At 36.7% G+C, this 18,236-nt stretch overlaps 1 protein-coding gene across 2 annotated transcripts in view; it reads right to left on the bottom strand.

Moving 5' to 3' along the window:
• The window catches only part of ppp3ca (protein phosphatase 3, catalytic subunit, alpha isozyme), a 52,127-nt gene extending 35,429 nt beyond the window's left edge, over window positions 1–16,698 (bottom strand). Inside the window, exons 1-2 of one of the 2 annotated variants that reach the window (XM_073812589.1) lie at window positions 16,421–16,698; window positions 298–498 (exon numbers count right to left, since the gene is read on the bottom strand). In XM_073812589.1, coding sequence (XP_073668690.1) covers window positions 298–498; window positions 16,421–16,469 — 250 coding nt within the window. In that variant the 5' untranslated portion in view covers window positions 16,470–16,698. The remainder of the gene's footprint in view (window positions 1–297; window positions 499–16,420) is intronic. The other variant, XM_065287159.1, reaches the window with a different exon arrangement.
• Between the last annotated feature and the right edge of the window lie 1,538 nt (window positions 16,699–18,236).

Below are 18,236 nucleotides of genomic sequence, written 5' to 3'. Positions count from 1 at the left end.
AAAATGCACAAAGTGCACCTGTTAAAAAGCATGATGGGAAACCAGCACACAAGACAAACGATGTGACCCTGCCTGTGAAAACCCAGTTAAAGTAATTGTTTTAAATAAAATTATCCTACATTATATAAAGAACATTCCGTGAAAAATAACCTTGATATCTTTCATATTTACTGAGTAAGATCATGTAAAAAAAATTATCATAATTAGATTATGAGACCTTAGCCTTGAATTCACAGACAGGGTACACATATACAGTAATCTGGCCTTTTGAATTGAGAGGAAAGCACCATGATGTACCTGTGACAGGTGCCTCTATGTCCAGCATGGTCTTCTCCTGCCGTAAGATGGTTCCTCCTTCATTGATGATCCGGAGGGCCACGGTCTCCTCCACTCTGCCTTCCTTAGTGAGGTGGGCTTTCAGTAGATCCACCCTGGGCTTCCCCTCACAGTCAAACACCTCTTTCATAGTAAGGCGGTGACTCAGGGGAAAGGGTACGGCTGAAGGGAACAAACAACAGAAATAACAGATCAGATCTGAAGAAAAGTACATACTGTAGTTCAAGACAGAGAGTTTGTTACTGGCACTATTTTTAGATTAGTTAAGATAAATGATTCTATATTTGTACATCACATTTAATTTAATCAAAATGCACTTGCACTTGTTATAGCACTTGGAAATAATTATTCCTGTAATCACAGATGCCTCTACTGTCCTCATTCATTCATTGAGATCACTTACAGCGATGCACAAGTCTCATTTTACCACAAAAACAAAGCCAAACTGCTATACGTTAGCTGATTGACAAGTCATAATAACAGCTGCATATTAAAGCTGCCAGAGAGCTGAATATGAATGAATAATTGATTGAGGTGCGGCGAATGGCGTCTCGATCCTCAGCTGGGTGAAAATTCAATTGAGAAATTAGGTAGAGAAAACAATATCGACACCAAAAATTGGGGCAAAGGCAGTTTCGTACCGCCGTGACTCACTCGTGTGTACACTGATAACGTGGGACTTGGCTTCAACAAACCATTGGCATGGTGAATTATTTACGCGTGTGTGCTAGCAAAGATTAGCCGCGTGCCGCACGGCAATAATTACGGAGCGCTGTTACAGTGGCATTCAGAAGAAATTGGAAACGTCGTTCGGATGTGTGATGATGCTGGATTTCAGAAAATACAGACAGTGGGGAAACTTACAAGGAATCCTGCAGGAGCTCTGTGCAAACCATATATTTTGTATCGCTGACTGGTGATTAGCAACAACATATTCTGCTTGTACTGTAGGTTGCACATAGACAGGGAGAGAGAGAGAGTAGGGAAACTGGGGAGGGAACCTCAGGGCTGAGACTCAACGTGATCAACACAAAGCTAAATAATTCATGTTTGACTTCAGGGGGAAAAAAGAGAAATCTCATGTTCCTGCTGCTGGGATAATGAGACCAGGCCTGGCATGGGATTTTAATAGCGGTAAGAGAAAACAGTCCATTCAGAAGAATGTGTGCTATGTATTTGTGCATGCTCTCTCTTAAAATACACACTAAGGCTATGTGGTTATTTTTCGTAACTTTGATATTTTACAGGCTGTATTGCAATATGCCTGTTATACACAGTATGTTAATTGACCATTGTGAACCAGGAAGCAGTAATAATATCTCAAAAGAGAACTTAGAAAAGTATTAATATGGTATCACTTCACTTGAAGGGGTGTTCATAAGACTGACATGACACCTATAATCATGACATGTCATGTCCCATGAACATGAAGGAGATTTTATGCACATTTATGACAACCGTCATTAAGTTTCATTTGTTCAATTATGTCATTTTTAATGCAAAGATGATATTGTTTGAGATGTCTTTGTTATGACAACTTGACATAAACCAATACATCATTACTTGTCATAAATCTGTTATAAACATGACAGAATAATTATCAAACTTAAGAAACTACCTAGCTTTATGGGTTAACGTTACATTAAATGTCATTTAAATGTCAATAAGTGTTAATACTATGTCAAATAATTTTAAATACCTTAACAAAATCTAACATAGACTGTATAAGATTATACTTAAAGGAACAGTATGTAAGAAATTTATATCAATTAATCATTAAATGGCCCTGAAATGTCACTATACATTAAGAAATCATTTTCATTTCAAATACTTATATCACTCACAACAGCGGTCCGGCCAGGATATTGTCATTTAAAAAGTGGAGTTGCAGCCCTCAACTGATGTTTATGTTGTCGTTTGGTATATTGGCCACCAGCTGTGTGATTGCAGTACCAGTTTTAGCCACAAGTTTTGTGATTGCAATACCAGTTTTGGCCACAATCCTACATACTGTTCCTTTAACTTTATATGTACACAATACATAAAAATACATAATGACACTTTAATGACAAATTATATTTGTAACGCTGTAGTTGAGGTCAAGAAAAATATTTATGACGCTGTTATGAAAGAGTATTAAAACTTATTGACGTTTAATGACAAATTTAATTTGTATCACTGGTAAGATGTGGTCAGTTATGTTGTCATGTCAAGTTATGATGTATTGGTTAATGCCAAGTTGTCATAACAAAGACATCTCAAACAATGTCATCTTTGCAAATAAAATGACTTAATTAAACGAATGACACCTAATGACAGTTATCATAAACGTGCATAAAATCTTCTTCATGTTTATGACACCTGTCATGTCCTGATTATGAAGGTGTCATGTCAGTCTTATGAACACCCCTTCAAGTACAGTGTTACCATGCATGTAGCAGCCCAGTCTCACAAAATTTCGTTATATAGTCACGTAATTTTCAGATTATTTTTTCATGATATTATCACGAATTTCTGAGTTTTTTCTTGATCATATAATGAATTCCTGTGTTTGTGTGATTATCAATATTTTCTTACCATTGTCGCTTCGGTTTAGGGTTAGATTTATATAAAATGACACCCCTACCCAAACCAAACTCTAACCCTAACGCCAGGCGACATATAAAAAAATAAATCAGAAAAACTAGTATAAACTAGGGCCGGGACTCGATAAAAAAAATTAATCTAATTAATTTGAGGCTTTGTAATTAATTAATAGAAATGAATCACATTTTAATCACATATAAATATTTGACCTGAGAACATTGAAAAGTTATTTTTTCACATGGATTTTTAGTAACGTTATACTAAGAATAATGACTGAATACATAAGCTTAAGCAACAAAATATTGTTTATTTTTGTTCAACCAAGTCGTTGTACCCGGAGTCGTTAGCTGCTATATGTTTTGCATTGAGATGATACTTGAGGCTCGATGTGCTGCGGTGATATGTGAATTCCTTGTTGCATAGCTTACACACAACCATGCTCTTATCGACGCTTCCATCCATTCTTTTTTATAAAAAAAATTCCCATCCACGGGGCCAACCAAAGCGATCTCATCAGCTTCTTCGTTCATGTTCACTGTGGTTTGTTGTTGTCTAAAGTCATGAACGCTAGTTGGTGCTCCAGTATAATTGGTCCGCCGAATCTCATCCAATGAGAAATGTTCTGTGGTGCAAAAATAAGTGCGATTAAAATGCGTTAAAATGTTTAACGCGTTATTTTTTGTGTAATTAATTAATCTTAATTAATGCGTTAAAGTCCCGGCCCTAGTATAAACCAATATATAAAGTGACATTTTAATCCAAGCACCAAATCTAACCCTAAACCGAAGCGACAATGGTTTAAAAATAGGAAAAAGCAGTTGAGTAACCAATACGTGATAATCACTTGAAAACAGGAATTTGTTATACGATCAGGAAAAAAACGCGGATAATATCACAAAAAAAATTACGTGACTATATCACAAAACCTCGTGAGACTGGGTAGATATATACATATTGTAGATTTGTTGTGTTTAAAATGGTACAGTAAATGAAATTCACAACAGTTGTGTCACTTTTACATTATGTATTCAGCGCAAAAACCTGCAACCCGATGTCACATCTAGTCCATCACTCAAACATTTCACAATTTGCACCTTGCAAATTGCACACAATATCTGGGGTGCATTCAAGGAATACAATTTATCAGTCCATGCATTTCTTGAGATTCAAACCAAATGCATTACTAGTCTAGCACCATGTCCTACTGGCCGCTACAGGGCCACTTTTGGAAGAAGCACATTTCTGTGATAAGGGAACAGCTAAAGCATCTCAGCAAATCGTTTGGCACCTTTCTGACTCAGTGTGAGAGTCCACGGAAAGACGTCACGGCACAGTCAGATAAAGAGAGAGAGAGAGCTAGACACAGAAGCATCATTTGAACATAATGCCTCTTCTACAAGAACAAATCGTCCCTATTCATCCCCATATTCGCCTTTTAAATACTCATTCTGAAAGACAGACAGACAATTTGTGTATATATGAACAATAATGAGATGGTCCAGAGCGCTGTGTGTGGTCAGATACTTAATAGAAAGAATAGACAGGAGAGAAAGAAGGGAAAGTGTGAAACGCCTGATGAATGAAAGTCTTTGTGGGGAAGAATGAAAAGCAAACAAATACAAAGAGAGAAAAAGAGAGGTTCAAGGGTGAGGTTGAAAACAGCAGCTTTGCTCTTCACTTCACAAGATGTTGGACTGTGGTGCATGTTGCCGAGCAACAGCTAGAGACTACTGAAGTGTGGCCAGTTTAGACACAGTATACACTGCGATTTAAGACTAAACCATAAATGTCAAGATCACCAGCAGCACGGTTTTTCTCAAACCACAATCACTGAAATATTCTCTAGTTTTAATAAACTGGTTCTGAAGTGTAGCGAAAAGCTAAGGCAAGCAGAAAGGAGACCAACTCTCATTGGGAGAATCTCAGGGGTTTGTAATTTACACTTATAAGAAGTACACATCCACCCAGAAAAGTGTGCTCATATACAGGAGTTTGCACAAAAATGAATCAAGCGGGAGCCCACGCACGGCAGAATCAGATATAGCTTGAGCTTATACTTCAATTATGCTAAAATGTACAATACTTTGCACACCGTCCTGAAATAAGCAGATCTCAGCTTCTTTTCTTTCCCAGCTGCTTAATGTAGTTTCAAGAAATAAAGCCCTGTTTCAAAACCTACTGAGATCCCGTCATGTCTACTGCAGTTTCAACACCTTATGCCCACATACAGCATTGTATTGCTTGATTGTGTACAGTACTGTATTTTGCTAAACTGGCACCTTTAAAGAACATAAACAATATATCCAACAAATACTGGGTCAAGTCTCTTGACTGCCTACCACCTTGGATAGAATCTAGTGATGCAACGATACCACTTTTTTGGAATAGGAGTTACGAGTACAAGTACTTGCATTTCAGTACTTGCCGATACAGATACCGAGTACTTGATAAAAAAACATGATTTAAATTTACAGGTAACAGCTTTAGTCATATAATTTAACAAAAAAACAAAGGACTAGTTTTCCAGTTTGTTGTAAACTCTGCCTCTTTGGACAACACAAGAGGCATTAACCCCTTACACGCCGCTCAAACATAGACATTTCTCAGACCGTGGTATCGATTCCAGGTATCGGGGGACTTTTAACGAGTACTTTAGAAAATGTAGTATCGAGGCCGAAACCCGATACCGGTATCGGTATCTGTGCATCCCTAATAGAATCATAATGCATTATGGGACTGCCTTTTCTATAGATCTATAATGTTCTAGATATTGTCCAAAACAAGCTATACAGTTGAGCTCCTTGCGAAATCTGCAAAATTTTAGTATTAAAGGCAGGATAGGCAGGAATTATCTAAAAAAAACTTTTTTAAAAATTTGTTTAAACTGTCTTTATATACCAGTACATAATTAAAATGTAAGTACTATGAAAAAGAGAGCATAAAAATCGAGTGTCTGTAAACCTCTTACCACTGTATTAAACACACCAGGAGTGTTAATTTAACACTGGTGATTTTGCTGTGTACTTTTGCTCTTCCTAGAGTACCTTGTGCACGTTCAAATCAATCGGTTGTGCGCATGTGTGGGCAGATCCCATAACAACAGGGGTGGTGCCATGGTCGCGAGAGAGAGTGATAGTCGCGCAAGCCAATCATTTGTTTCGTTCCAAATGGAAATAATTAGCTGTGTTTAAAACAGTTGTGAAAGGTCTACAGCCACTCGAGTTTTATACTCTCTTTTTCAGAGTAATTACATTTTAATTATGTATTGGTATATAAAGACAGTTTAAACAAATTGGTAAAAAAAGTTTTTTAGATAATTCCTGTTCGATATTTGTGATGATTTTGATGGAGCGGGTCAAATTGACCTGCATTGAATTCAATTCAATGCAATTCCCCAAATATCACATTATGAAAAACAAGAAGGAATTACGTATGAACCATTGTTGAAAAGTGAAGCCGCCAGTGTCCCAATACGATGACATTAAGTCTGCGCAGTAGCGATTTCAAGACCAGTCCTGCACAAAATCATGCTTGGTATGAACAGGACCATTTTACTATCATTATTTGTCACACATTACAAACACCTAATATTAAAAAGTATGATTTTTAAAAATGCATTTAACCACAATTTTTAACATGTTTGTTTTAACAAATGTTGGAAATAAACTGTTGTAACGTTTAACATTTTACATTTGAATTCAACATTTTTTTTAACATACCTATGTTTAAAACATCCTAAATAAACAATTTAATATTGCTGTGAAATGAAATGAAGCTTTTCTTTTCCTAAACAGCTCATCTTTTGTTCTTGAGCCTCATTGAATAAATTCAAGAAATCACTTTTTACATGATGTGCACATATTAAGCATGTGAATTTCTGCCTTCTTGCATTTTACACATATTGAGCTTGTTTTGATGTCATGTTTTGTGGGGCACATTGGCATCACATGTATTCACCTCTGGATTTTCTGTGGGTCTGATTGGTAAAAAAAACCAACACTTCAAAACACATCAGTGTATCCTAACTTTGCATGCATGTTCATGTCCCTAAATAAGAAAAAGTGAAAAAATGTCTGGAAGAAAAAGATAACTTAAGTAGTGTTTTATAATAGAAATGATAGCTCACTTTTACCATCTGTGTCTGTAAAAGTCTTTTACAGTACTCAAAAGAGTGAGGAGAAGTATTTTTACCCAATTTCAGGATAGTAAAACACCAATATAGCAACAAACACTGAAAACATATATTTAATTTTGGTTTGTACAGTTACTTTGGAACCAAAAAATGCGGGTCAAATTGACCCCCGAATCTTAAAATCGTTACAAAATTATTTTCGTACACTACAAAACATATCAGGGTATTCTAACTTTGCATGCATGTTCATGGCCCAAAATGAGAAAAAGTCACAAAATTTCAAGAATAAAATCACAGTTTAACTGTTTTTTCCGCTAGCTTAAAATCAAAACGGGTCAAATTGACCCGTAACATAATACAGTACAAGGGTTAAGCAAATAATAAAAGGAATCACACAAATTGCAGTCTACTGTCCTGAACTAGCTTTATTGCATAAATAACCAGGTTCAAAAGTTTACATCCCCTTGATTCTTAGTATGTATTATGTTACTTGGTTGATCAACAACTGTTTTTGTTTTTATTTGAACTGAGCCATAAAACTGCACAGTGGTCATCAGAAAAATCTTTTAGGTCCAGCACCTTCTGCATGTTTGATCCATTTCCAACATTAAAGGTGGGTTGCATGATCTCTGAAAGCCAATGTCGACGTTTGAAATCACTCAAACAAACACGCCCCTACCCCAATAGCATCTGGACCTTCTTTTGATAGACCCGCCCCAAATATACACAACCCAGGCAACGATGCCGGTTAGTAGACACGCCCCTTACTGCTGATTGGCTACAAGTGTGTTTTGGTACTCGGCCCGACACCCTTTACCAAAGCGTTTTTCACACCACGGAAAACTGAGAGACTCATACAAAACTATTGCAAAAGATGCAAACATTCACTGATGCTCTGCACTGATGGCAACACAATACATTAGGAGACAGGGCCAGGGGTATGTAAACGTTTGAACAGGATGATCGGTGCACTGGGAAAAATGCAGCATAAAGTAACAAAAAATTGGTTATACAAGTCAATTCAACTTACTATTTTAAGTTTTGGCTTGTGACAAGTTCACATAACTTATAAAAATAAGTTGAAATTGTTTAACTTAATTTGTTAAGTAACATAAAATACAAGTTTGATAATTTTTACAGTGTATAAAATAGCTTGTTCAGGACAGTAAATTAAAAACAAACTGCAATTTGTGTTATCCATTTAATTTTTAATACTAACATTCTGCTAATTTTTCAAAGAGTATGTAACTTATGAGCACAACTTTATCTCAAAAGCAGCAAAAGTTTGCTCCATAGTATTTGGAATAGCCTTCGCATTACAATACAAATGCCTTAAAAATGCTGTCTATGTAGGGATCTAACCAGATTTTGGAACAGAGCTAGTCAGTGTAACTCTCTTCTAACACAGTATACTTCTTTGAGACTACTGTACATTCCTCTGTGGATGAGTCTGCTGTGGTCTAACCTCATGGTTGACTATTTTACATTGTGCAATACAGCTTTATTACAGCAAACATATTTCATTAACTCCTTTGAGAAAGCTTGAAATGTTTGTGACAGACGGTAAACCTTCATAACAGTAACCTGAAGGACTATAACATATCACGCCAGCATATGAGACAGTAATATGACCAACAGCGTGGAATAAACCCTACATGAAAAAGCTCAATCGCAATGGTTGTCTCTTATGAACACATCGTTCAATGCTAACAAACACACCTGTCAGCTTGACACTGTGCACGTCTGTCAATGTTCTCATCATGTCAACAGAAGAGCTTCAGGCCATGAGCACACACACACCTGCTTGTTCTACCAGCCACTATGCATCAAAATACACAGCCAATTGTTACAGTGTGGCTTACTAACTATTTACATGACTGATCCAGTAATATTTAAATGATTTTGCATAGTAAAAGCCACATGTTTTTCATAAAAAGGTAATACAAAACACCAACAAGTGCTGGGGCATTCTGGTAGAATCAAATTGTTTTGATGAGCCTCAAATGTAAAAACCGAAGAATGACATTGGTTTCTTATTTAAAAATGTTATGTTCTAACCCTTAAACTATTTCAGGCTTAAGCTAGCAAATATCACTGTAGCACAATATATTTCTTAAAAAAACAAAATTCTTGCAAATTGTGTCAAAATGTTTTTAGTTTTGGTAAAATATGTTTCTGTTGTTTGACAAGAAAGTATAAGAATAATGAAATGCTGTTATTGACTGTTAGAAAGACTTCTTACCTATTTGCAGCATGTGGCCAAAATAAAAATAATACAGTAAGCTTAAAGGAACAGTATGTAGGATTGATGACGTTGCCGCCCAGTTTGTCACATGCCTAAGCGATGTCAATGGGAAGATTTGGGGAACCCTGTCTTACACAGTCTTATCTATGTAACTTTATTGATCATTTCAGCAGTGCATTGCATATTTAAAACAGTCAATGCTCAGGATAGGAGACACAAACCACAAATTCGATTTTAAAAGGATAGTTCACCCAAGAATGAAAAATTATTTATTTTCTCACCATCATGTTGTTCTAAACCTGTATGGGTTTCTTTATTAAGTTGAACACAAAAAAGATATTTTGATAAATAATCACACATTTGACAGAACCCACTCACGCATAGTAGGAAAAACGGCAGTGGTGTGAACGCACAGTAAGGCACCTGCAATGCCTTAAAATGCTGTCCTCAAAGGCAGCATCCTCAGTTTTGGAGCAGAGCTTATGTGTTAATGATGTCGAGATAATGATGGCATAATTCGGCTTTGGAAATCTCTCCAAAAATGTTTCAAACCCACATTATCTATTATTGAGCTCATTACTCTTTCTCGTTCATTAATCTGTTTGAATAAATATGATTGCGGCAACGATTGGATTATTTACTTTCCAACATTTCTAACTGTCCATGTATTGGTTTTAACATACATACAGTGTATTGCTGAGTAAAAGCGTCTCTGTTATCAGCATCTGACATCAGCTTACACCACACAGCAGATCTTTTATTAATCTTCAGTTTAAGGTGTTTCAGCGATGGCACGAAACTGTGAAGCCTGTTCAAAGAACAGAGGGAAGTGGACATGTTGACAGGACATTATTAATAACAGAAGAAACTGGATTATATAACAGCCTCCACAGTGTCTACCACATTAACTGAAGCAGGATCAACTGCACGACGGGAAGCCGTGCAGCTACAGTAGGAATCACTTTGAACATTTTGACTTGCGTTACAGACTAACGCCCTCCGGTTATAATGTCGACGTGTCTGATCTCTGTCATTGTTTGTGTTACAAAAACAATACACGGGACTGAATAGATCTGGTAACCAGAAATTGGGAGCACTCTGCCTTATCTGACTCAACTAAAAACGTGAGCACTGCCTGTGCCTGTGTTGAAATGTGTCAGTGGTCCCCGAAACATGAACAGACTTGGAGTGCCTTATGTGTTCAAGGGCTGTACTAGTGTGGCAGCTTGCAGGCCTGAGCACAACCCATGCATGAAAAGCCAATATGCTGGAGAAGGGAGAGATGAAAGAAATGGAGTCAGTGTGGCTACCGGGCCCTGCTGATTGGTATGAGAATGGGGGCAAGGGGCTCGGGCAAAGTGGGCTCAGAGGTGTTTTAGGACTATGCAAAAAGAAACAATGTGGTGGAGTAGGGTGACAAAATGTTGGAGGAGCAGAGATTTCAATTAGAGGCACCGTTTACACAAACTATTTTCAAAACTTTGTATGCACTTTGGCCATCTGTTACATCACAACAGCATTTTGGGGTACTGAAAATAGGTTTGAAATTTTACATTTTTGAAAACAATACTGCTATCCTATCCTTTAATTTGTGAAATTATGCACATGGGTGATTCTCGCGAAATTAGACTTGTGAGGTGTCATGACACATTTTGATAAAAAAAGTAAATGCAAAGTAAGAGTATCAAAATAAGAAGCATACAGTTACAAACATCTCTTCATGTACTATTTTGCACATGATTTCAAATGACATCATACAAACCAATTTTGTTGTTTTTTCCACATTTAAGGGGAACATTTTCATTACCGCAACGTGTCCATGACTGGATTTGGGTTCTTTGACATGGAAATAAACTAAAAAATCTAAAAAATAAAAAGCTTCAGTGCATCTTATACTATAAACATTTACAGTAAAGAAACATGTGGTATTTGGTGATCATTGGTAAATGTAGAGACAATAATAAGGAATATAAATGTCCCCAAGACCAATTTTCTCATCCTCCGCAACAATTTTCAATCATTGTTTAAGCCCTCAAGGAACTAACATTTAAAAAAAAAAAAAAAATTCGGAATGGACATAATTGACTGTGACACTCAAGATGGCTACAAGGTAAGCAGTTGAAATTTTGTTTGTCATAGTACCTAGACAAGTTTTTAGTTCTCATTACTGAAACATGAGTTTGTAAATGCATATATTTAATGTAATATCATGTTGCGGTAATGATAATTTTTGATAATGATGATCTAAAAAATGTAAATAATTCTATATTCTATAAAAATAATGGTTATATTAAGTTCAGACCTTAATCTTATATGTGCAAAAAAAAAAAAATGGCTTCAAGGGCTTTTTAAAAATTCTGATGCTGGACACCTTCTAAATCTGGATTTTGTGAGAATCACCCAAATGCTTATTTTTATTTATTTAACATTGGCATTGGCAACCCTTTTACTTCATTGTCAAATAAAAATCAATATAGGGAAGGATGAAGCAATTATATTTATATTATAATTGAGGGGTAACTGGAGAAAATGTTATGCAATTACATTCCCATTCATCTTAATGACAGTTGCTTGGTGGAGTAACATGAGTCATAGTAAAACATTAATAAGGATTAGCCGCAATCATTTTTATGTCAAAAAACTAGTAGGCCATGGCTATAACCAGAGTTTTAACTCAATACCCTAAAAAAATAAATAAGAGATCCCCAAATAATATTTCATGTGTGTGTGAATTTGTGACTTGTGTGCTCATGCAAGGCTGCTATATAACATACAACAAGCAGATCCTGAGAAAGCTCCCACCCTCATCCACAGAGCTGTCACGTACAAGCGTTCTCGCGTGTGTGTGTGTCTCTCTCTCTCTCTTTCCTATCCTCTTTTGTCTCTCCTTGCAAACATGTCTTCCCTGTCCAATTTTTTCCATGGGAACATCTTTATTTCTTACACTTTAACCCCCCAAACCCATGTTCACGCCTACCCATCACCTATTCAGTCCTTCTCCTTTAAGACTGTGCTCATACATTCCTTCATTATTTTCCTCCCTGCTCCCCCATCTCCTCCTCTTCTCCATCTCATCACTAGTCCTCAGGGAAGTGCTGTTATGTAAGACAGCCATGTGAACTGAAACAGTGCTGCAAAACCAATGCTTAAATAATTCACCCACACTACTATATAAAGCTTGCGTTTACATCTAAGGCATGCAGCTCATTCTCTCGTAATGCTGTCAGTAATTACTTCACCTTCCCATTTATCTTTTTATACTTTATCTGTACCACCGATCTGTACACTAGTTCATTCGGTTCGGACTCCTTGTTCACCTAACAGATTATGCCCACATTTTGCGTTAAGCACTTTCTTGAACAACAGTTCTGGATAATCACTCAAAGTATTGCCTAAGGGATTTCACTAATTCAAAGTAAAAACATAAGCTTATTAACTCATTAAAATTGAGAAATTGCAAATGCAAGGAAAGAAGAGGCTCAAACTGAAATATTTAGATCAACCAATGATGAAACCTGAAGTTTAAATGTCAGAGCATTTGTTTGAGACCAGCGAGCATTCAGTTTCTGCTGAGACTATATACTGCATCATTCACTTTTATGAAATACAACCGGTTTTGTAAACGAAAAATATCAGCCTGGTCAAGAATATCATAATTTGTGTTGTTTTTAAGACGATATTATTTGTTATTATTTGATTAATTGTTACTATTAGTCAGCCTATTACTTTTACTCATATATTGATATATTTACTCATCACATACTCTATATATTAAGATATATCACAGGGACAAGAATATCATAGAGACTTAGAGACATTATTATTAGAAGTATTATTAGAATTTTTGCAGAATTGGAGTCATCTACCCACATACTTTGGAGTAAGTTGATAAATATATACAGTACTGTGCAAGATCTTAGGCCACCTGCCAGAATTAGATTTGTTGTTTTTGCAATGTTATAGTGATAATAAATAATTGTTTTTCAGTCTCTTTAATAGAATACATTTAGAAAATACAGGAAATGTGTATATAGTATTAAAAACTGTATAAAAATGTAAACTGATGTGTCACGTTTTAAGGGTAAACTCCCCTTCCACTTGAGCAATAGCAGGAAACTGCAGGATCTCTAAAACCTAAATACAATTAAATCCTAATTTTCAAGAAATTAATCTTTTTACTTTATTCTGCTCAAAAATGCTCAAGATGTGTTTAGTGGCAAGAGAGGTCACACTAAACACAGACGATGCCTAAAGAAGACATTTAGTACTGAAAATTTTATTTATTATTTATTTGTACATATTTCCTGTATTTTCTGTTTGTATCTAAATAAAATAGATTGAAAAATAAATATGGATGGACATAAAAACTTCTAAAACAACAAGTCACATGGTGGTGGCCTAAGACTTTTGCCAGACCTGTATATTAATTTGATGATGCAGTTTTGGACCCGTCGGCGGGTCAGCAGAGTTTAGGGTTTTTTAAAGAATTATCTTATATATAGAATTTTTTTGCAAGTTGTCACATATCGTGGTTTCTTTCAAACTGTGCATCCCTAGCAATCATAAAGTTGGTATTTACACTGGTAAATAGCCCACATAGCTTAGCAACATGACTTAAACCCCACTGACATTTTTTCCAAAAATACCTTAGCATTTTTAGTAGACCGTATTAAACAAGTAGGCAACATTATTATACAAATCTACATATGTACTACATTAAACACAGAACTACTCTGGAAGGTATTACCTTTCTGAGTGTCCCGTTTATATCCTGACAGCACCTCTTCAGAGTGACCCTAGTGGCTTGCCAAGCCCCATCAGGACTAACACAGTTAATGTCCCAGAATTGGACTCACTAAACTAGGCCGTTCTAAGCATGGCATGTAGGTAACCCAGAACAGTGAGTGGGCTATTGGCATCTACTGTACAGGCAGCCAGATGCCCACCAGCATTCAGAACAACACTTGTCTGCCGTGGTAAGAACATGCAGGTGGTAAGTGATAGAACAGTGTGCTGCCAGCAACGATAATGTCAAGGGTTCGATTTCCACGGTTTACTTAAGTTAATAAATGCATTTGTAAACCATTACTTTGCATATTAGATTCTTATTTCAAATGCAACTCATCTACTGCATGTCAACATTGTGTATCCTAGGAAACAGTTGGGCCTTCAGGCTTTTTTTCTTCAAAATAATTTCATTTAAACATAAAAAAAGTATTTGCATATGACTCATTCGCTCTCCAAGTGGACGTTCATATGCAGCTAATGTTCAGCCTGTAGGAACATTTCAACATCCTTGCAAATCTGTAAATGATTTGCAGTGTACATTTGCACTGGAATTTGTATTTATCAAATGTTACAACACATTCATGCCACAATAGGAACATTAAGACAGATTCATTAGTGAGCTGGAAATGAGTCTGGGGAATGTTTGCACTGAGGGTACAATATAATGATTTAGCATACAGAATGATGCACAGTACAGCTCCCGTGAGACCAGGCGATAAAGCAGCATATCAAAACACTAAATGGAAAGCGCCATAAAATCCATTATGTCAATGTAGAAATGAAAAGACTAACTCTTCTTGCACTTAGTAAATGAGACTCTGTGCACTACAGTCCATTCACTATTTTATGAAATCCTACTTTGATGCAGTGGGGATTCGGTGCAGAGACAAATGCTGTGTTTGTCGTCAGTATTTGGAGCAGCACGCTGCTAAATACAAATGCTTAGCTAACCTCATCACTTCAGATGTGGTTATTTATTGAAGCATTTTGTTGATGATAAAAGCCCTTAATTATACATAAAGGGGGAAGGGAGGCTGCAAAGCACAGGGGTGAGCTGGGAGTGCGCTGAATCAGAGAATAACATTACACTGATTTACAGCATGTTAAATGAGCTGGATCTAAAGTCTGGGTTCTGACGGGTAACATGTCAGTACTTAATATGTGACAATAATATTTACTGTGTGTAAATAAAAATAGGATATTTTATAATGTATGAGTAAATCGTATTTATTGAAATATGAAGAAACAAATTAAATACAAATTCAAATGTGGGTGCATTAGCATGCAAATTAAAGAATTGTTTTAAAAGTTCAACCCAAGTGTTTTTGCAATTCAAAAGCACTCAGGTAGACTGCATGTTAGTTGTGTAAAGAAAAAATTAATGTTGAGATTACACAAAGGGTTAGATAACATCAGAGGAACCTCTATTTTGCCTGCCCTGACCCACTAAATACTTTCAGACTGTACAACTCTATACAAAAATACAATGCCTATATTATATTAAAATCACAGGAGATTTATCTATACAACGCTGGATGTAATTCTTGCAAAAGACACAAGTTTCTGCAAGCAGTCAAAAGTATCAGTCCATGGAGAAATCCATGAAAGTGTGAAAATCTGACCCACTAGTCTTCAAAGGGTCAGAGCCAAACTATAAAACAGACTAATAAAAGCATGCACATGTAATGCAATTCAGAATGCACCATATACAAAGTGTAAAATAAATCAAATATCGAAACTATGGGAATATTTTGAATATCTATATATGGGATCAATACGTTTAAAAAATGTAAATCTACAGTAAATACAATATTGTAAACGATTATAGCGTACTGCAGCTCTGGGATCTCCGCTATCATGTTGCTGTGGATGCATGTGAATATTAATGCAGGCTACGTGACCAATAAATGTGAGCAAATCAATTGAACGCAACGGGGGCGTGACAGTTTCGGGCTCAAACCATTTGCCTATACAGACAGGCGGCTTCCCCTTTGATAAAGAAGATAAATATGAAAACCTTATAGACTACTGAAAACCATTCGTGATGCCTCCTAAATCCTGCTGCATCACCGCCTCCACTAGATCTGCCTTATTTCACGCATCTGCCCGTGGACTTTATTAAGATCAGCCCACACGAGAGAAAAATCCAACGACTGAAAGCGCATGATGATAATAAAATGCTAAAAAAGCAACAATAGTCCTCTGTGTTTCTGAGCATCGCATTAAACGGCGTACAGCTAATTATCCTCGCGCTGACAACATTGGTTACAGTAAATAAAGGAATGGTTTACATTAAGGTAATGATGCAGGTAGAAGGAAAAACGTCCACTTACATTTCACTATCCGATCGGTGGAGTTCAAGACCATGTCAGACATCTTCATGGGCAGTGGATGTCTCCAGGCGAACGTGTTTCTCCCTCCTCGCAGAAGAAGCGCTTTATTCTCGGCGTGTTGTCGCGGTGGCGAGATGCGGTTGGTGCAGTGGCATCACTCGGATGCGTCTCCTCCGTGTCTCACCGCCGGCGCTGGGGAAGATGCTGCTGCCTAGAGAGGGTGGAGGAGGATGCTGCTGCTGCTGAGACTTAGGCTGTCGTGAGGGGGAGGATGGAGCTGATGGGGTGGGGGCGGTGGAGAGAAACAGGAGAGAGAGAGAGAAAGAGAGATCTGCTCGGGAGATCCTTTCAGCGCGTTGCACCACCCCGACATGGCGAAGCGGGGAACTCCCACGCACCCGCGTGAAGGGGCTGCGTAATGCTGCCATCAGGTGGAGGTGAAGGGCTTTCCCGAGAACGCCATGTTTGATCAATAGTTGATATGCCACTCAGGTCTGTGTATTGGTGCGTATTTTTTATTCGTGCGTCGTTCAGCTACTATTATTCAATGTAAAGATGAGTAGCATATGTAGCCCTATAAGTTGACAATCATTACGCCCTTATGATAATTACCATGGCAACGACAAGTTTCCTTCAAATTCTATTATACTAATACTATATACATATATATTTGAGATATAAGCGGTCAAAACTTAATGAGTAAAACCGTTAAAAATACCTGAAACAATCCTTGAAACTAAACGGTCCCTTAAATTCACATCCAAAAAAATTGAATCCGCAAAAGCGCAAACATTTATCATAAAAGTAATCCACTGGATAATAAATGTCTTCTGAAACAAAACTTTGGGTTTGTATGAAAAAAAAAATATTAACGCCAAACATTCACGCCTTCACGAGAAATCAAGTTCGCGTGAGCTGACGCATGCGCAAAGTCAGACTAGATTGGCCACGACTTGCCGTGATAGGGTAGCAACGTGAATTTTGTCAGATGGTTGTTATTCGGACTTTAATTCTAGTGTGTAAATTCATATATTTAGGTAATGCATTTGTATTAACTTCGTCATTAGATGTACATTAGCGATAACTGTAAAAAATATCAGATCTCAGCTGTTAATTCACAAACCATGACTTTATTGCACAGCAAATTAAATTGAGTTAAAATATTGTAAACCAGGCTAAAGATTGGCCATTTTGTTGGCCAAAATTTGTGTCGTTTATTTTTATATTTTAATGTTACAAACATTACATTTAATTAGGACTGTTTGTAATTGTTACCAGGCTTAAAGACTGAAATGCCCCTATTGTGCCAATTCGTGCATTTACATGGAGCATTGTGTTCCAATCGTAATCAGTTTAAATGTTCAATTAGAAAGAGAATTTGATTTAAATTGAGTAACTCTTGTGGTCATTACAAGCCTTGCATTTGTTGTTTGTAAATTAGGATAGCCTGCCACAGTTTAATTGTATCAAAATAAATGACAGTCACAAAAAATATATAAATCAAAACATTTTAATCTCGAAAAATGAGTAGAAAATCAAAGGAATTTAAATCACTATGATGTTGATGTTTTCATCATTATCCATCAGAGATAGGCTACAGGTAAAAGACAGCGGGCAGCAGACTCTTCTTCTGTGAGTCATTGGAGGACGTTAGAGACGCATACAGCCACCTGCTGTTCACCTGCTATCAGACACAACAAAATCACTGTGAGTTATAAATACTTTCTAAATTAAAACTGTCTGAGAAAAGCAGAAAGACTGGTAACTGTACTCATTTTCATTTGTGTTAGATAACACACTGTATTTTTAAGTTTAT

This window comes from Paramisgurnus dabryanus, chromosome 18 (genome assembly GCF_030506205.2).
Source record: "Paramisgurnus dabryanus chromosome 18, PD_genome_1.1, whole genome shotgun sequence".
NCBI lineage: Eukaryota > Metazoa > Chordata > Actinopteri > Cypriniformes > Cobitidae > Paramisgurnus > Paramisgurnus dabryanus.
This window is presented reverse-complemented; position numbering and strand designations above follow the sequence as displayed.